The 20,454-nt window shown below is 44.7% G+C and overlaps 1 protein-coding gene across 2 annotated transcripts in view; it reads left to right on the top strand.

The window, feature by feature from the left end:
• FURIN (furin, paired basic amino acid cleaving enzyme) overlaps positions 1-20,454 on the top strand; it is a 389,010-nt gene that overhangs the window by 339,840 nt on the left and 28,716 nt on the right. For both annotated transcript variants that reach the window (XM_063925863.1, XM_063925862.1), the window contains exons 11-14: positions 3,211-3,314; positions 4,733-4,850; positions 7,631-7,810; positions 8,157-8,281. In XM_063925863.1, coding sequence (XP_063781933.1) covers positions 3,211-3,314; positions 4,733-4,850; positions 7,631-7,810; positions 8,157-8,281 — 527 coding nt within the window. The remainder of the gene's footprint in view (positions 1-3,210; positions 3,315-4,732; positions 4,851-7,630; positions 7,811-8,156; positions 8,282-20,454) is intronic.

Raw genomic sequence — 20,454 nt, 5'->3', positions numbered from 1 at the left:
AGCCACTTCAGACCGTGGAGTTGAAATATCTCACGTGGAAAGTGGTCATGCTTTTGGCCTTGGCTTCGGCTAGGCGTGTGTTAGAATTGGCGGCTTTGTCATGTAAAAGCCCCTATATGATCTTCCATATGGACAGGGCAGAATTGAGGACTCGTCCCCAATTTCTCCCTAAGGTGGTATCAGCGTTTCATTTGAACCAATCTATTGTGGTGCCTGCGGCTACTCAGGACTTGGAGGCTTCCAAGTTGCTGGACGTAGTCCGGGCCCTGAAAATCTATGTTTCCAGGACGGCTAGAGTCAGAAAAACTGACTCGCTGTTTATCCTGCATGCACCCAACAAGCTGGGTGCTCCTGCTTCTAAGCAGACTATTGCTCGCTGGGTCTGTTGCACGATTCAACTTGCACATTCTGCGGCTGGACTGCCGCATCCTAAATCAGTCAAAGCCCATTCCACGAGGAAGGTGGGCTCTTCTTGGGCGGCTGCCCGAGGGGTCTCGGCTTTACAACTTTGCCGAGCTGCTACTTGGTCGGGTTCAAACACATTTGCAAAATTCTACAAGTTTGATACCCTGGCTGAGGAGGACCTTGAGTTTGCTCATTCGGTGCTGCAGAGTCATCCGCACTCTCCCGCCCGTTTGGGAGCTTTGGTATAATCCCCATGGTCCTTACGGAGTACCCAGCATCCACTAGGACGTCAGAGAAAATAAGAATTTACTCGCCGGTAATTCTATTTCTCGTAGTCCGTAGTGGATGCTGGGAGCCCGTCCCAAGTGCGGACTCGCTGCAATACGTGTATATAGTTATTGCTTAACTAAAGGGTTTTGTTATGAGCCATCTGTTAATGAGGCTCATTTGTTGTTCATACTGTTAACTGGGTATAGTTATCACAAGTTGTACGGTGTGATTGGTGTGCTGGTATGAGTCTTACCCTGGATTCCAAATCCTTTCCTTGTAGTGTCAGCTCTTCCGGGCACAGTTTCTCTAACTGAGGTCTGGAGGAGGGGCATAGAGGGAGGAGCCAGTGCACACCAGATAGTACCTAATCTTTCTTTTAGAGTGCCCAGTCTCCTGCGGAGCCAGTCTATTCCCCATGGTCCTTACGGAGTACCCAGCATCCACTACGGACTACGAGAAATAGAATTACCGGTGAGTAAATTCTTATTTTTTTGTAGCAGAACTACAAGTCCCAGCAAGCCTCCCCCGCAAGCTGGTACTTGGAGAACCACAAGTACCAGCATGTGGGGGGAAACGGGCCCGCTGGTACCTGTAGTTCTACTGCAAAAAAAAATACCCAAATAAAAAACAGTACATGCACACCGTGAAAGTAAAACTTTATTACATACATGCACGCCGACACACACATACTTACCTATGTTCACACGCCGACTCGGTCCACTTCTCCAAGTAGAATCCACGGGGTACCTGAAAATAAAATTATACTCGCCAAAATCCAGTGTAGATCTGTCCTCTTCTTTTTTGTAATCCACGTACTTGGCAAAAAAATAAAACGCAAAACCCGGACCACGCACTGAAAGGGGTCCCATGTTTACACATGGGACCCCTTTCCCTGAATGCCGGGACCCCCCGTGACTCCTGTCACAGAGGGTCCCTTCAGCCAATCAGGGAGCGCCACGTCGTGGCACTCTCCTGATTGGCTGTGCGCGTCTGAGCTGTCAGACGGCGCATAGCACTATGCCGCTCCATTATCTTCAATGGTGGGAACTTTGCGGTCAGCGGTGAGGTTACTCGCGGTCAACCGCTGACTGCAAAGTCCCCCGTATTTTTTGCACCAGCACCGGACGCACAGCCCGGTGCTGGTTGTGAAAATACGGGGGATTCCCTGTCCTTTTTTTCCCCCGTATTTTTACAACCAGGACCGGCTCAAAGAGCCGAGGCTTGTTATGCTTAGGAGGGGGGACCCCACGCATTTTTTTTCACAATTTTTAACCCATTCCCACTGAAAAACATGCACTGATCTCTCCATATTATTTTAGTCAGTAAAAAAAATAAAAATATTCTTTTAAAAAATATATAAATAATACTGGTGGCTCCTAATAGACAAACCAAGTACATAATCACTTCTAATATAAATAGATATGCTAATAGCAATAAAAAAAACACCAAAAAAAACATGTTTTTAAAATTTTTTATTAGATCCCGTCAGCAAAATGAGGCGGACTGAAATTGACGAAATGACTGTCGAAAAGCACTGTTGTCGAATCGACATTCTTCAATTGAATATACTTTTGTTGAAATGCCGCATTTTTACTATTGCAGACATGTCGAATTTTAGTAAATGTCGAATTGCAAAAAGTCGAATCTGAAACGGCAGGTTTATTGTCGAAGAGTACTGTATTGCATTGTCGAATAATTTGTTTGTGTCGAAAATGCCCCGTTTTTCGACATTTACGGCAATTCGACCTCAATTGCATATACCCCATTGCCTTCTTGCCCACAAGATTCAAAAACTCTTACCTAATCTCTCATCTACCACTTTGACTACTGCAAACACCTGATTTCTGAGATGAGAACTACTGTCAAATAATTTTCTGTCGTGAAAATCATTTCAGCCCAAAATGTTTGCTTCCACTGTGACTCGATGCACAAAATGCAACCATAGCCTTGTATAAATCACTAGTAAGATCTCTGCAGAAAAATAAAGTTCACACTACATTTTTGCACTCCGAATCAGCGCACAAAGTAACTCTTCTATCTTCCTATGTAGAAGTGCTGTACTATACAGTGGAAGGGCCCCATCTGTAGCTGCACTCCATTGTACAAACAATGGAGTGCAGAATGTAGAGAGAATCTACATTTTACCGCTATTGATTTTCTTTCTTTACTGTATAGTAACAGTGAATAAGTTGTTGGTTTTTTTTTTGACGAGTCTTGAGTCTGGACTTGATTTATAGGTTAAATATTTTCCCATCTGTCAGTGGCATTCACTTCTATTCGGTACATTCCATTTAAGAATCCGTTTACACATTTAGCTGATACAGAGCTAAAGCAAACCTGTTTCCATGACAACAACAAAAAAGTTTGAATCGGTACTTTAAAGATTATTCTATACATTGAAGTTGCTGCACAAGGAGTGTAATATCCCAGTACATGCCTTGGACCTTCATGTTCATAAATAAAATTGGTAGAGAAAGCCAAATATGTTTGTTCTACTTCAAATGGATTTTAATTACACAATCTCTTTTCTTCTAGTAATAACCTGACCTGGAGGGATATGCAACATCTTGTTGTACGAACATCAAACCCATCTCACCTTAATGCAAATGACTGGTTAACCAATGGCGTCGGACGCAAAGGTAATTCTAACAGGCCTTAAGCATTTATGTTATGGCATTACTACGATGGACATCCCGTAGTTTGCTAATGTGTGCTTTAGCTAATATCAGTGGTGTAACTAGAGGCTTGGAGGCCCCTGGAAAACTCACAAGGTGGGCTTCTTATTTGGCCAAGTTATTCGTGAGCATCAACGATAACGTCTAACAGTGCCAGCTGGGTAAGTGGAAGTGGCGCCAATGCACTTACAAAGCTTTGACACTATCTTGCCGTACCACCTCACTGTAAACAGAACCTGTATGTTTATAAAGATTTGGCACTCTTACTGTGTTGCCATCGTATCGTTTTATTAGAAATCACAAAAGGAAGTATGTCCGCACTGTGAGCTGCAGCTGTGTAGGTACCAACGGAGCCAAACAGGGAATCGTCCGACAAGGAGGGAGCTGTACAGAATGCTAGTCAGAGACGCTCGCAGGGGACAGACACGGCAATGGGCAGCCATGGCAGTTCCTGTGGCGACACAAACCTCTGTGAGGTGGGCCCAGCAGGCACCAGCATTTTGTGTGGTCGCAGCAGACAATGATCAGCGAGTGTCCGGAAATCCAGGCCACTGATACAGAGCTCAGATGCCACAACCACCACCAGGAGCCAGGTGTGACTCTGTGTGGGCCTTCCTCACCTTGTGGGCTTCTGAACATTTGCCTGTCTGGCCACCCTATAGTTACGCCCCTGAATAATATTGTTTCTCAGACAAAATATAATGGTTTACTGATCTGTCAGAAGTCACGCAATATCTCAGACATTTTATACAGATTAGCAGGTTTTCTATGACATCTCGGGGATTGGTAACGCTAGCTACACCTGCAGATTATCTCTGGAACAGATGTTGTACAATATCCAGTAACCTATAACTGTTGTTTAAAGAAATCTGTGTATGTCATCTTCTCATCACTTTTAGTTTCTGGGCAGCATTTGTGAGACCAGGCTGAATATATGCTATAGCTACTTGCTTGCAGCCAATTCAAATAGAGCCTTTGGTTGTAATGAGATAAAAACATTAGTTACGTCAGTGGCTCTTAGGGTAGCTTTTAGATGACCAGTGGTGAAACACTGAAGCTTAACTGTGGCTCTGTTATTACACCGTAAGTCAGAGAACATTGCAACACTGTTAAGGTTACAGATGTGAAAGGTTTATGTACATAAACCGTTGTTATCAGGAAACCTGTTGCCCTCTAGGTCTGTAATGCCCAGCAGGTAATGCTTACATTCATGTAATAGAATGTATTAGACCGTCCTGTGCTCTGTGAGTACGTGCAGTTTCCGTATCCTCTTATTTCTTTTCCTTTTGTTTGTGTCTGTCTGAATGTGCACCCTCATGTTGTAAGGGTCACATCCTCCGTTTTGTGTCCTCATTCTAAGGGAACATGTTTTTGCCTTCTAGTCAGCCATTCATATGGATATGGGCTCCTGGATGCTGGCGCTATGGTAGCTCTTGCTAAGAACTGGACCACCGTGCGACCTCAGAGAAAATGTGTAATTAACATTCTCACAGAACCCAAGTGAGTAATGGAGATTTATGCCTCCTCCTCTGCCATTAGCTGGATATATGGCAAACCTTTCAGGCTATAATGTACCATGTAATTACCTTAATGGAGAATGATTAACATTGTGCTTGCTAATAAAATATACCACTAGTCTATGACCGTGCCAGGCTGGACTTTCCCTTACACGGTTACACCTGATGCGACCAGTCAGACTCCCACTGGACAGCTGGCGAAAGGTAATCTTTAAGCAGCTGCCAATCTCAGAGGGACTACCTCGCACCTCTGCTCCCTCTGTTCCTCATCCAGTGTCTATCACTGCTGGTTGCATTCATCAGGCAGCCCAGCGGTGGCACCACCCAGCAGCTGCTGAGAGAAGCAGATGCCAGGGAAATGTAAACACTGCAGTGCCACTACCACCCAGTGTGTCGGGATGAGGGATGCATACTTATGTCACAATATATTGTAAAATCGTTATAACTAGCAGACACTATTAAATAATCAAAGTTCATGCATTAGAAAAAAAATAGCTATTTTTATAGTTTGCTTTATTTTATTTATTTATTTTGTAAAATTGTGTTGGATAAGCTTCAAATATATGTTCTTGACTTAATCATAAAAAAACAAAACAACAATTTCTGAGTGGACAATGGAAAAAGTATTAGCCAGTTAAGTATACATAGTGGGTGTCCGATGAGAATCCTGTTAAGTGGATCTACTGCTGTTTTAGCTTTGAATGGAAAGGACAAGCTGCGGTATTAAAGTACTGTGATTCTGAAATTCAGATATATGGTCTTTTCTTGAAAGCTTTGGGGTTTTTTTGTTTTGTTTTTTTAATTATTTTTTTAACAAGCAGTACAGGTGGCATCTATGACCTTTTCAGACTGAAATCTATGTTGCTCACATTTTGCACAAGGCTATCAATTAAAGTATAGCACTTTTTAATTAATGATGTGTCAAAAGTAGAATTATCCGATGAATAAAACTCAAATTTGTGAGCCATAACACGGTGCCTGCACCCTGAAGTATTTGAGATAAATGTGTCGTCTCTCGTATCTCAAACCCAGCTCATTTGGTGTGGGCCTCTAAACGTTGGTCCAAATTGTACAGTAGGCTTACTAATGAACACTGGCCTGTTTTATGAGGTCAGGACAATCTCTCCATATGATGACTTGAGTCATTTTCCTCATGTAGTGCTGAACACTACACCTTAATTTGCTGCAGCCTCTGATAATGGCGGTATATTGGAGGTGTGTCACTGCTGGCAGTCTGATTGTAAGTATTAAGCTCTGCTCTCTGATTGTGCCATTCCATCCTGACAATTAGGAGAAAGCGGCAAGACATCTATTATAGTAAATGGTCTGTAAGCTGTGCCATTGCTCTCAAGTACTAGGCTTGAGCCTGGAATGAAAGCTACTGCTTAATCAAGGGTCATCTCCAAAATCGTGCTCTGCATAGAGGATCGTTAAACTAATCAAAATGAAATTTCCTTCACATTGACTTGGAAGAGAGATGCCTAGCCTGTGGTTGGCGGCACAGAGCAAAGCTCCCAAATCTGTTTATATTTTTTCTCGGGTGGTATGCAGTATGTTCTACCGGAAACCACTTCTTTTGGTTACCCGGAGAAATACCTGATGACTATACATGACCTGTAAATGAGTGCAATGATATGCCACCTCCATGTCGGAACCTATTCTCTGAAAACGCCATTCTGTCCATTCCGCTCAACATGTTAACAAGTCTTTCATTCTTTAGAATTTCTCAGACAGGAATATATATATAATTTCGTAGTCTCTGTGCAGAACACATGTAAACGGATACAGCTCCTGCTGTTACTGCTAAAGTTGTTTCTCACTAAAATAATCATGCTCAGTGAGTCCTGGGAACAGACTGCGTATTACCTGGCTTTGGCTCTTTGGGGATTTAGACACACAGACCATTCACACCTCACTGGGTCAGAGCCAGAGGCTCAACAAGGCTTCTGTCCAGCTGAGCATGAATGGAGCCCTGCAGGGGAAAACAGCTGCCGCTCTATCTTGTGCTTTGCTTGTGGTTGGGGTTAAGCAACCTGGTTCCAATAACCTTTCAGAGTTTTTATTTTATATCTCTTCTGTGCGGCTGGATCTGTCTGCAGTGGATACTTCTGCCCTGTAGAACCACAAAAATGTTACAGCAGATCTAACTAATTATCTGACTGAGTTACTTCTTCTATAGAGTAGAATTGTGATACCTCTGGGTACGTTGCCTTCTGTCACTGTTTATATGCAACAGTGGCTTTTGTAGGCATGTAAAGAATACACATTCTACTGTAATAAAGAACAATGGGATGTGTTAGGAACACCTGGTTCTTTGGCAGACATTACATGTTGATATCTCTGTCCCAACAGTCTCCTGGCTCACTGTGCCTCGGTATTGGCAATAGCAGGGTTTGGTTTGGCAATGTAACAGAGCACATTATCATATGTAGGATTATATATCCTGTGTCTTGATTAGGTTAGCCCCAAGATAGATTGGTATTGAGAAGGGAGGATGGACCTCTGACTCCGTAATTGTGCCTACAACCATTATTCATTTATTTCTCATTTATGATTGTTCACTTACCCATGAACGTTTCTAGTACTTATTGTTTTAGAAGTTTGTACTATTGTTTTAAGATCCTTTGATTTGGTTTGTTTTACATTTAATTGTGTGAGCCATGTCATGTCTGCCAGTTCGTAAGCTCATGGGATGGCAAATGACCTAAATTCATTCTGCAGGCAGGATCTGTAATTGGCACTGAATGCTGTTCTTATTTCTAGGGACATAGGGAAGCGGTTAGAAGTCAGACGGAAAGTGGAACCCTGCACTGGGATGTCCAATTACATCAGCACCTTGGAGCACATTCAAGCCAGGTTAACCTTGTCCTACAACCGCAGGGGGGACCTCACCATTTATCTGACGAGTCCTAAGGGCACCCGCTCCTGTTTACTGGCACCAAGGTAACTGCATTGCGTCAGCAACCGGAGTGTCCATCTTTCTGGGATAATCAGCATGCTTGCTTTTCTGTGCATTGTTTTATTGAATGCTTTCATTGGGTGAGTTTTAGGGTTATGTCATGATCAATAACTAACACTGCCCATTTACGTAACCATTTGGTAGCTTTAAATGCAGCCACACAGTTAACATTGCTGTGCTGTCTGTGTGGAGTTTGTATTCCCCCATGTATTTATAAGTACTTTATAATTCCTTGCATGCAATGTTGTTGTGGTTCTGTAAAAGAAAAAAGAAAAAGTTGTGTCTAGGGTCAGAGCATTTATTTCCCAATAATTGTGATTCTCTATTTAGGCCCCACGATTACTCTCCAGAAGGTTTTAATGATTGGGCATTTATGTCGACACATTCTTGGGACGAGGACCCAGCTGGAGAATGGGTACTGGAGATTGAAAATGCCAGTAGCAACAATAACTATGGTAAGTTTCCCATTGAGACTACTGTGTGCTTATGAATTGGAGAAGCCAAGAAAACAATCTTTGTTGGGAAAAGAAATGCAGTGTTTAGTCTGTCTGTTCAAGCTGTGGCGAAAAGATCTTCATACAGCATCAGTCTGACCGTGTTCTGTAATGATTTCTCATCATGAACATGACATAGGCAGTCTCTGGCTCTCATTCAACAGACCCAGCTGGTGGTTTGACCTGTAGCCTCTCTACCTAGTGCAGTGCACACTATTGCCATGTAAATGCCACACTTATTTCTTGTAAGTCAAACATTTACATTTCAGATTTATACTATTGTCATGAGTCCATATATCGTCCACATATTATACTTTAAAATTGCTGTTTTTGCTCTAGATTTGTATAATCCTGACACTCTAACAGAAATCACAGAATAATGAAATGATGAGCCCTGATAAATTCATTTTTTTAAATTCAAAGAAAATCTCTACACTACACTACTCAGCACAGCTCGCTTGCGCCAGGCATCTCACGCTGCATGGTGTATTGAGGCTAGGGGGTCTATTTACTAATCCTTGGATGGAGATAAAGTGGACTGCGATAAAGTTCCAGCCAATCACTGTCTAACTGCCATGTCACAGGCTGGGTTTGAAAAATGACAGAAGCTGATTGGCTAGTACATTATCTCCATCCAAGGCTTAGTAAATAGACCCCTGGGTGTAGAAGGACACCTCTGTATGTCTATTACCTTCTGCAGCTGCCAGGTCCACAAGCATCAGATTGTTAATTGATCCAGCTGTGGTTTAGCATTACTTCTAAGGCTGCTATCTACCATTACCAAATGGAATCTTCCCTTGTAATCCAGTTGGTTCCCTGAGCACACATGAGGTATTGGACATCCCTTGGATGATCCGGACAGTGCACTTGGAGTTGCCACCACCAGTGCTTAAAGTGGTCCTAGAGAGGTGGTGGAACTCACCCCCCTCCCCACGGCGCCCATGTAATAAAGGTATTGCGCGCGCATACGGCGCGCGGCAAAAGGGGGGGGGGGTCTCAAAAAGAGAGGGGCGTGGTCACACAATAGTAATAATGCCCACAGTAGTAGCAGCCAAGTGTAAATTTTGAAGTGGGGGTATGGAAAAGTGAAGGTTGTAATTAGTGCGCGCCGATGGCGTGTGCGCTCCTGAAAAGGGGGCATGGCCACGCAAAAGGGGGTGTGCCCTTCAGTGTAGTTTACCACACCATATACCCCTTATACACCACAATAACAGGACCCCTTTCACATTATAGCACACAGTATGAGCCGAAATTCACATTATACCACACAGTATGAGCCGAGATTCACATTACACCACACAGTATGAGCCAAATTCACATTACACCACACCGTATAAGCCGAAATTCACATTATAGCACACGGTATGAGCCGAAATTCACATTATAGCACACGGTATGAGCCGAAATTCAAATTACAGCACACGGTATGAGCCGAAATTCACATTATAGCACACGGTATGCGCCGAAATTCACATTATAGCACACGGTATGAGCCGAAATTCAAATTACAGCACACGGTATGCGCCGAAATTCACATTATAGCACACAGTATGAGCCGAAATTCACATTATACCACACAGTATGAGCCGAGATTCACATTACACCACACAGTATGAGCCAAATTCACATTACACCACACCGTATAAGCCGAAATTCACATTATAGCACACGGTATGAGCCGAAATTCACATTATAGCACACGGTATGAGCCGAAATTCAAATTACAGCACACGGTATGAGCCGAAATTCACATTATAGCACACGGTATGCGCCGAAATTCACATTATAGCACACGGTATGAGCCGAAATTCAAATTACAGCACACGGTATGCGCCGAAATTCACATTATAGCACACGGTATGAGCCGCCATTCACATTATAGCATACAGAATGAGCCGAAATTCACATTATAGAGTGACAGGGAGAGTGACAGCAGGGACATGGAGAGTGACAGCAGGGGCATACAGTAGGCACTAGAGAGAGAAAGGCAGCAGGGTAAGATTACATGTTTAGCAGCGGCGGTGGTCTGCGGTGCTGTGGATGAGTAGGCTGTGGTAGGCGTGGAGTGGAGAAGGCTGTGGGCCTCGGAGATAGTGCGGAGGAGGAGGCTGTGGGCATGCAGAGGTCCAAGGGTGGGGTGGCAGAGGAGGCTGAGGGCGGCTGCAGTGGATCGGGAACCAGGCTGGCTTTATTATCCCTGCCGCCGCATCGAGCTCCTGTGACCACGGTGCTAATATTTCAAAACTGCTGTGGACCGGCAGCCAATCAGCTACAGATTTGAACTAGTAGCGCCGCAGTCACAGGAGCGCGATGCGGCGGCAGGGATTATAAAGCCAGCCTGGTCCCAGATCCGCTGCAGCTGGGAGTCTGGAACCAGGGCTCCCAGTGCGGCGACGGAGGGCGGACCAGGAGCTCAGCTTCTTTGTCAGCCCATACAGTAATGCCCACAGCAGTAAGCACCCCTTATACTATGCCCACAGTAGTAGTGCCCCTTATGCAATACCCGCAATAGTAGTGACCCTTATGCAATACCCGCAATAGTAGTGACCCTTATGCAATACCCGCAATAGTAGTGACCCTTATGCAATACCCGCAATAGTAGTGACCCTTATGCAATACCCGCAATAGTAGTGCCCCTTATGTCCCCAAGAGTGGTGCCCCTTATGAAGTGTCCCCTTTACAATGCCCTCATTAGCAGTGCACCCCATCAGTAATGCCCTTAATGGTAATGCCCCTGTGTAGTATTGCCCCCAGTAGTAATGTTGCCTGTAGTATTGCCCCCAGTCATTTATCCCCCTGTAGTTTAGCCCCAGTAGTCATGCCCCCACTGGTAATGCCCCTGCAGTTATGACCCCAGTAATTTACTCTCCCCCCCCCCTTTAGTTTAGCCTCCCAGTGGTAATGGCCCCAGTAGTTTTGCCCCGTTAGTAATGCCCCCAGTAGTTTGCCCCAGCCCCCCTGTAGTTTGCCCACTTGTAGTAATGCCCCCAGTTATGAAGCCCCCCAGTAGTTTGCCCCTTTGTAGTTTGTCCCCAGTATTAAAGCCCCCCAGTAGTTTGCCCCAGTAGTAAAGCCCCCAGTAGTAAAGCCCCCAGTAGTTTGCCTCTGTAGTATAGCCCCCCAGTAGTTTGCCTCTGTAGTATAGCCCCCCAGTCGTTTCCCCCTCTGTAGTATAGCCCCCCAGTAGTTTGCCCCTCTGTAGTATAGCCCCCCAACAGTTTGCCCCTCTGTAGTATAGCCACCCAGTAGTTTGCCCCTCTGTAGTATAGCCCCCCAGTAGTTTGGCCCCTCTGTAGTATAGCCCCCCAGTAGTATAGACCCTCCAATAACAGCGCCGCTAGTAGTGCACATATGGGAGGGGGGGGGGGGAGAGAGAGAGGCACCATACTTACCAAGCCCCGCTCCCGCCGCAGTCCTCTCTTGGCGCCCGCTCCTCGGCACTATGGGAGAGGCGTCATGACGTCTCTCCCATAGCGCGTACTGACAGAGCCGGAGGCAGGAGCTCAGTACTGAGCTCCTGCCTCCGACTGCCGCTGTGCGGGGAGAGCCGGGACATCGGGTTAGGTGAGCCAGAACTGCGTTCCATCTCCAAGTGGAACTGACGGAACGCAGTTCCACCCCGTTCCGGCTCACTTTAACCCCTGGGCACCACAGACCAGGAGTGCACCTTTTGCTTTTTAGAGAGATTGGAAAAGCTGAAACGTACAAAATGCAAAAGTGTAAATGTTAAATGCAAGTCTCCAATTCCTTCATTAAAATAAGCCTACGCATTATTCTCTTAAAATGTTTTTCAGTTCAGCTTTGTTCATGGCTTAAGTTAATCACAATAGGACACTGGCTTTGTTATATGTGACACTGTGTTTTATGAAAGCAGTGGGGTTTTTTTTTTTTATTTAATCCTTACTTTACATTGAAAAAGTACTGTATACCTAGAAATGCGATTCTTAAGGCCCCCGTACAGTACTGTGATTTCTCCTATGGGAGAAATCGCGGCCAATGCCCCAGGAGCATGCGGTCCTTTTGCATGTGACATAGTGCATGCAATCCCGTTCCCCGCTGCCGGAGCCCACTCTTGAGTCGGTGGTTGTACGTGCCGCACGTCCAATCTCCGACTCCGATCCGATGCTCACGGGACCGTGCATCGGCTCAGCTGTCAAACACATCCAATTTGGCCACTTTTCACCCGAATTCTCGGCCCGATCCTTCGGTTGTGAAAAGAGGCCATATTGGACTAGTGTATTGCCAGCTTAAGCTGAAGTGTATCCTTCACCAGTTTGGGGATGATTAACATTATGTCAGGAAAACCCCACGCTGTGTCTCCCTGCTAGAATATTATCTCCCCGGCTGGTTCAGCTGGGTGCTGGTTATTTGAAACTAAAGGGAACCCATGCCGTTTTTTCACCCTATTTTCCGTTACCAGTCCAGGCTCAGAGATCCATCGCTGTAATTGATTTGGGGGGCACACATTTCTCCCCTTTAAATTTCACTAATTTGCCGCTCCTATGTTGCAGCGTTTAAACCGGTGGCTCAGAGGCATCTAAGATGCTTTTATTTTGATGGTCAACATTTATTTATTCAATGTCAATTATTTTGACTGTCTTCAATTTAACCTTATGCCCACGTCGACATTTTGTCAGTCAACATTTTAATTGTCTTACGTTTTGACTGCCTAAATGTTGACTACCCAGTACAGAAAGTATTCCTCAGACCTCCATACATTAGAGAGCACTTTGAGTGACCGCTATGCAATACACACAGTATCTTAATGACAACTGTAAAATACCACTCTAGTGACCGCCTGTTAATTTTCAGTTTTTAGAATTGTCTACAACCAGATTTTATTTCTGTGACTTGTTAGATAAGCAGATCTCTGAACAGAGAGTACTGTATATGACAATACTGTTAGCTATATTGTAGTGGTTAAGTTTAAACTTTGCACAATAGTTACCAATACGTGGGTTTAACTCTGTTACTGGTGATTTGCTATACAGGGTTTGTTCTTTAAATCCCAATACTACAGTATATCGTTCCAGTCTCCATTGTTGTTGGATAAACTGCACTATTGAGAGACTGTACTGATAAAGAGATTACCGAGTATACTGTATAGTAGTGTATGTTATTACTGCCACAAATCTTAGACCCGAACTAAGCACAGTTATTTCTCATTTAGGTAACAGTTGTCCATTTTAACAGCCATATGCTGTTTTGCATCTATTCCAGAGAACCGTCACCTGCTGAATAAGATTTATTCATAAGAGATTAGACATTACATTAATAATTAGGTGCAGAACATATATTTAAAAATGGGTTCAATTCTATAAAATTAATTTTGCTCCTAATCTAGTAATTTGTACCAAATGTTAAACCACCGATAGGAGCGCAATAAATGTAGTTGTGCTAACATAACATATATCCCATTTAATAGTACATTAAAACAAACAGACATAAGTATGTCACACTAACATTATATCAAATAGACATCAGCACGTAAAAAAAACCCACATTAACACTCCCTATTAGAGATGATTGAATGATAATCACTACTGCATATATATACCAATGAAGCATACTGTAGTTCTTCCAGAAAGTGCTTTTAGTCAAAAACAATGTCCGAATGACACAATTTTCCATTCAAACCACTAATTATATAGCTTGCAGGACTCCGGTGGAACATTGTAGTGTTGAATGATTTGAAACTGACACTTGTTGGCTAAATTGCTGGGGCTTCTCACAGTGTTTGTACTCTGCAATCAGTACCTGATATAAACTTTTAAGCACATTTGAAGTATATATGGAGCTGCAAAGTGCTCAGGCGGAGAGTCAGACGTTTGTAGGACTATAGAAAATGATTTGTAAAATTGGAAGAGAAAGGAAGGCTCTTGTGTGGGCGCACTCTTATTAAAGGAAGTAAGTTATATATAACAATTTGGAAAGATGTTTAAAACATAACTTTTATTGATATTGTTATAACACAAAAAACTCTTCCCGGAAATCTATCCTTAAAGATACAGATTTGAAAATATCTTTTAAAATAAAATTGTTCTGGTCTCTTTATTGTAAAGAGTATTTGGAAGGGTTGTAGACATAAATTGGTCATACCCCCATTCCCCCTGACCAGAAAATGATAGCAGCTGTGCCCCTGTACTCTGTTAGGAGGCACACTGTATAGGCTTTGTCACAGAGATAGTTCTCCAGGTAAAGATTGCTGTAGCACTTACCACAGGTCCGCAATCACTCTTCTCTCTTGCTGGCAGATATGTTCAAGATGCAGATAAGTGGTAGGTATTGGTGCGGTTAATGGTTCCAGTACTCTAACTAGTTCCTTATCGAGAGCAGTTTCCTCAGAGGGAAATGAGGCTGTCTGGCTCCGTTGATGGATCTGTGTTTTTCTCTCAGGCTCTGAAGTAGAGGGGGAACAGACGGACCTTGCTGCACCAGTCTTCTCAATATCTAGACAGCCAGACCTAGCCGTCCCCGCTAAGAAACAAGAAGTGCTTGGAGGAATAAATAGAACACTAGACTGCAGCCTAATCAGCCCATTGGTTGATCGGGTATGGTTCATTAGGTCGACAGTGTCTAGGTCAACCCTAAAATGTTAACTTGCACAAGGTCGACATGAGGAAAGGGTCAACACAGACAAAACATTGACATGAAAATGGTCAACACATGCAAAGGTTGACATGAGTTTGTTTAGGTTTTTAGGGTGTCCGTTTTAAAATTTTAGCACATGGACCCACAGTTAATGTGCCACATCATCCGCCATGCTTCGGACAATTATACCGTTCCCAATCGTAGTCCACGTGGATGGTAAAGTATGAAAAAGTTAGAAAAAAAAAAAAAAACTGTGAAAAACCCATGTCGCCCATATGTTGCATTGACCATTGTCATGTCGACCTTTTGACCTTGTGGGCCTAATTTGTGTCGACCAATAGTGGTCAATCTAATGACACTGAGCACAGTCACCTGAGGTGCAAAATATCAGCAGACCTTCAAATAGTCACATTAAATAGCGATCCTTGTAATCATAGTACCATTCTTTTTACATCAAAAAGAGCAATCCTCACAACATAATTTTGTCAGCCTAACTTTGTCATATATTTATTACCATGTATGTTTTTTTGGCCCTCTAAAACCATTTAATTGTAAACAAATGTTCTTTCATGTATATTGTTTTTGCATCTTCTTTTTTTTTTTTTTTTAATCTCAAAATCGTGATCTATTTCCAGCACACATGGAAAAAATTCCCTGGAATGAAGTCGAAAAATCCTTAATATTAGTGTTTCAATTCCTCCTTGATTGAAATGGCACGTGCATAAAGAATTTGAACCAAATATTTTCGAAATAATGAGATCCCTTTCCTATGTACATGGCAGGCTGTCAGTGCCTTACAGTAGTCATTACACGCTCAGACCACGGATAAACTGTCACGTTCTGCCATTTACATAGCTCTGGTCTTGTAGTCTACAGCTCATAAGACAACTGTTGAAGTGTAGCTGATTTCTTCTCTAGGTATTTGAAGAATTTAAATGTGGGGATGCTTCAGAGATCATCCATGATATTTCCAGATGCCATTGCTGATTATGAAATAAATACATTTGTTAAAATTGTTCCTTCCATTAAGTTCCGCTATACAGTTAAGCTGTTAAAGTTTCACACAATACTCAAACAAAACGGGAAAGAGACTGCATTACATTAGGCTCCAGTAGTTCGATAGATAACTAAAATAAATACACTAATTTTCTCTGATGTCCTAGTGGATGCTGGGGACTCCGTAAGGACCATGGGGAATAGCGGCTCCGCAGGAGACTGGGCACAAAAGTAAAGCTTTAGAACTACCTGGTGTGCACTGGCTCCTTCCCCTATGACCCTCCTCCAAGCCTCAGTTAGATTTTTGTGCCCGAACGAGAAGGGTGCACACTAGGTGGCTCTCCTGAGCTGCTTAGTGAAAAGTTTAGTTTTAGGTTTTTCTCCTTCATCCACTAGGGGCCACTGGAGTGTAGTTACAATGGGGAGATAGTAGGTGGTATTGGTAGCTGGCACTTTAAAAATTCTCACACTGTGGCTAGCTCCTCCCCTACTATCTCCCCTCCAAGCCAGTCTTAGTTTAGTGCCCGAGGTAGCTGGTTCACTTGGGTTTAGCTGAAGAATTTTCTTCTTTTTTCTTTATTATTTTATTTTTCTTACACACACTCACAGACTGGCAGCTCTGCCACTGCCAGTCTGCACCGTGGGAGCTGCCGGCGGGGTCCCATCGCAGCTGCGTGCGGCTAGGGATGGGCCCCGGCTGAGGGAGACACTGAGCTCTCCTGAGTTGGCGGACACCGCTGCGTGCGGCGCGTGTCGCGGCCTCTCCATCCAGCAGAAGATTCCGGCAGCATGGCAGCGGTGAGTATCAAAAATGGTCGGACACCGCTGCGTGCGGCGTGTGTCGGGACCACTACATCAGAAGATTCCGGCCGGACACCGCTGCGTGTCAGGGCCACGCCATCAAAAGGACGGTGAGTACAATCTCCCCCCCTCCAGACTGATGTGTGATTTTACACTTAAATGTGATGGTTTTTTACTGTGTGTGTCCTGTATAACAACCAGTGTTTGAACAGAGTACAGAAAGGAGCTGTGGCTCATCTAGTAAATTCAGGGACCCACAGCATAGAAAGTACCAGTACCACTGAAGTCTGGGTTCAAATCTTAAACACATAGTGTAATCTTGGCGCCATTATGAGGGGGGCGGAGCTTCAGCCCGCTCTGTAAGCGGGCTCAGCGCTCTTCTATCCCCGGCTGCAGCAGAAGGCAGCCGGGTGATACATTTACACTACCCAAACGCAGCTCAGCCGGGTAATACAGGCGCCGGAGTAGCTGAATTTTAGATTTAAAAGTGGCGCCGGAGCAGAGTGGCGGAGCTAAGTCCCGCTCCGTCCGGCGGGCTCAGAATCAGCTGCATACAGGTGGCCGGGGGGGGTTACACACCGCTCCCCGGCCACAGCATATATGACAATATACATTCTCCCCGGCAGGGCCGGGGGTTATATTTGCCCGCAAGGCGGCCGGGGGATACCTTTGCACGAGGCAGGGGGGGCGGAGCTAACTCCCGCTCTGTACGGCGGGCTCTCTCCGCTCCAGTGTGTGTCTCACACTGAAGACCCATTCCTCTCCTGGCTGTGCAGGGAGGATTTCTTTACAGATAACCCGCTTTACTCAGCGGGCTCCCAGGTCTCCCTGTCGCTAGGCAACAGACCCTGTCTCTGGGGTTTTTAACTTTTCGATACTTCAGGCTGCTGAAATATTGCTACATTCCTCCTGCAGTAGAGTCCTCTACCCAGCATTTCCCTACTTGCAAATCAGGGAACCTGCTCTATTACAGTAGCTGGGACTCAGCTCAATAATAATTAAAAGAATCTACTGTGCAGTATTTATTTACCTACGGTGTGTGTGTGTGTGTGTGTGTGTGTGTGTGTGTGTGTGTGTGTGTGTATATATACATATATAGTTATGTTTGTGCATGTATATATATAGATATATATATTTAAGTGCGTGTAGGTGTGTATATAGATATATCCATAAAATACCAGATATAGGGGATAAAACAAAACTTCCGCAATGTTTTCTAATAACATCTTGCACATAACATTTTCCCCCATCTTTCTCACAGGCTGGTCACCATTTTGAAAAGCCAGCGGAACCTCCGAGAAACATCTGGTGCACCTTAATTAGCGGTACACTAAATACAGGGCGGGGTGTTGCCTTCCCTTTATTATTCCTTGGTGTCACTAGTTACTAATGCTATTTGTAATTGTGGAATGCGTGTAAGGCATCAGACAAATAGCGCTGCGGCTCAGTATGCTAGTAGCGGGTATCTGAACAGGGGTTTGAATCCAAACAAAACTTTAAGGAGAACTCCTATAGCCTAGGGCTAAGACTCCTGTCCCACAGCGCAGCGTTACTGGTTCAGGTCTCCGCTGCTCCAGAAAGTTTATTTTAATCGTATCGGTCACTACACATTATAGTGCAGACCTTACGTAGGGCTCTGTTTCTTTAACCCACCTTTTCTCCTTTCGTTTGTCTCTCCTGGGATAGTCGAAGAATTCCCTCTTAGGTGTGAAGTATGCGGCGGAGCCATCTGCTTCGCCCTCCACGCACCTGCACACCCCTGTTTGATCAATGATGCAGGTAATGTCACTATTATCCAGACAATAGCTCATCAGGTAAGCCCTTGGACTTTGGTTTCCAAGGTCACAGGATCAAATCACAGCGGGACCAAACACACCTTTCCAAAAAGAAACTTTGCTAACATTCCATGCATTACTGATGTCTGTTTTCTGTGGATCTGAACCAGTGTCTCAGAATAGACAGGTACATAATACAGCAGTTCATCTGATACTGCAGGTAAAGGAGGAGGACACGTCAAGTCCATCAGGGTTCCACGCCATTGACGAAAATGACAGCGACTGGTCCAGTTTCGGATGAGCTGGGCAGGCTCCGGTAGGCGGCCGACACACAATATCAGGTATCAAACAAGGTTTGTTTTCCTATCTTTTCCCCGCAGATGGCAGGAGATGGTATCAGAACCTCTCTAGGGTATACACCTCGGTGTATCGCCGGTCCATCAAGCCGCCGTTTTCCTGAGGCAACCTTGCTCAGGGATCCATCGACATATGCGGCAGCATGGTTCTACCGTGTCCGGAGCAGGTAGGTTGGGGAACAATTGTCCTCTAGGTTACAGGATGCTTCGCATCAGGATCAATTGATACTTTGGTACAGGTCAGAATCACGATTCTGCTTTATGTTCCTTGGAGGTCTCCACGTCTACAGACTCGGACCCTGCATCTTCGCTTGGGCTGTCTTAACCCGACGACCTCTGGGGCTGCGACAGTGACAGGTAAACATGAAATCCTACGGGGCAGATGGTTCTGGGGAAGGAACTTTCTGCAGGATTTCTTGAACCAATGGAGGTAGGTCCACTTTGATTTCTCCTACTACTGCCCCAGCTCCAAGACAGACCTTTACTGGTCTTCCCTTTAGATTTTTCCGTGCCCTTTCAGGCTTTTGACTCCACACGGGTGATATCTTCGTCGCCAGGGGTTCTCAGGGTAAAAAGGCTGAAGCAGAGGTTCAACATCCTCGGTCCAGTCTGATTTTATGTCATCCTATACACCCATTACACAGACTTTTCTACCACCTGCAGGGTCCCAGGGTAGGCGCAGGTCGATGGGAGAAGGCTTGGGCGGTTACAACCGTCTCAGGAGTCCCTCGGCATGGGTCGGCTGATTTACGATGACAAGAGAGTCATACTGCAGGCTGCGCTCCATAGGTTTCTAACCGCAAAGGGTGTTGATCCCTGTTTTTTCACATATCATTTGAATTAGGACAGTTCTCAGGCCTTTGTTTTCTTTTCACGTTCCGAAGCCAAGTGGCTCGGACAGGCCTATTCTGGCCTTACAATCCTTTTAGTCTGTGATTGCTAGTTTAAACAAGAAAGGGAGTTTTACGTGTCCCTTGTCTTCAGAGATGCCTGTTTACTGATTTCCGTTGGACAGGCTTTTCTCAGATTCCCCCTTAACAGGATTCTCATTTTCACTGTAAGTCCTTTACTCTCCTCTCTTCCGCTCCCACAGAGTTTAGGAAGATCACAGAATAACTCTTTTTCAAGGGCAGTGGGTGACGTTGGTTCCCTAATGGGACAATTTACTGCTACTATCCCACTCTACATTAGGTGGCTTCTGAATATCCGGAGGATCCACGAGCTTCCGATTCGACACAGATCCAATTTATGCTCCGCATAGACGTTTCTCAACACGGTCCGTCAGAGGATTTTTCATTCCTCGGCACCAGAGACTCTCTTTCTTCAGTCAAGTTGCGACGCAATGAGTGGTCGCCTCCATTCCTCTCGGAGCGGGGGACAACAATCTTGTTTCCAGATCAAGCCACCAGGTCAGACTCCTGGGTGAGGGAACATGCCCCGGAGTTTTGTCAGCTGGTCCGCTGTGGGCGGAGATTTCGGATCGACCTCAGGGCGTTCTGACTGACTCTTTAACCCTTTATTACTCTCGGACGGCAGTAGCCGTGGAGGCCCTCAGGGCTCCGGGGAGTTTTCTGGTTATTCTATCCTGCCTCCTTTTCTATTTCTACTTCATGTT

This window comes from Pseudophryne corroboree, chromosome 6 (assembly GCF_028390025.1).
Source record: "Pseudophryne corroboree isolate aPseCor3 chromosome 6, aPseCor3.hap2, whole genome shotgun sequence".
NCBI classification, from domain to species: Eukaryota; Metazoa; Chordata; class Amphibia; order Anura; family Myobatrachidae; genus Pseudophryne; species Pseudophryne corroboree.
Note: the sequence above shows the minus strand (reverse complement) of the source record. Positions and strands in the feature narration are given on the sequence as shown.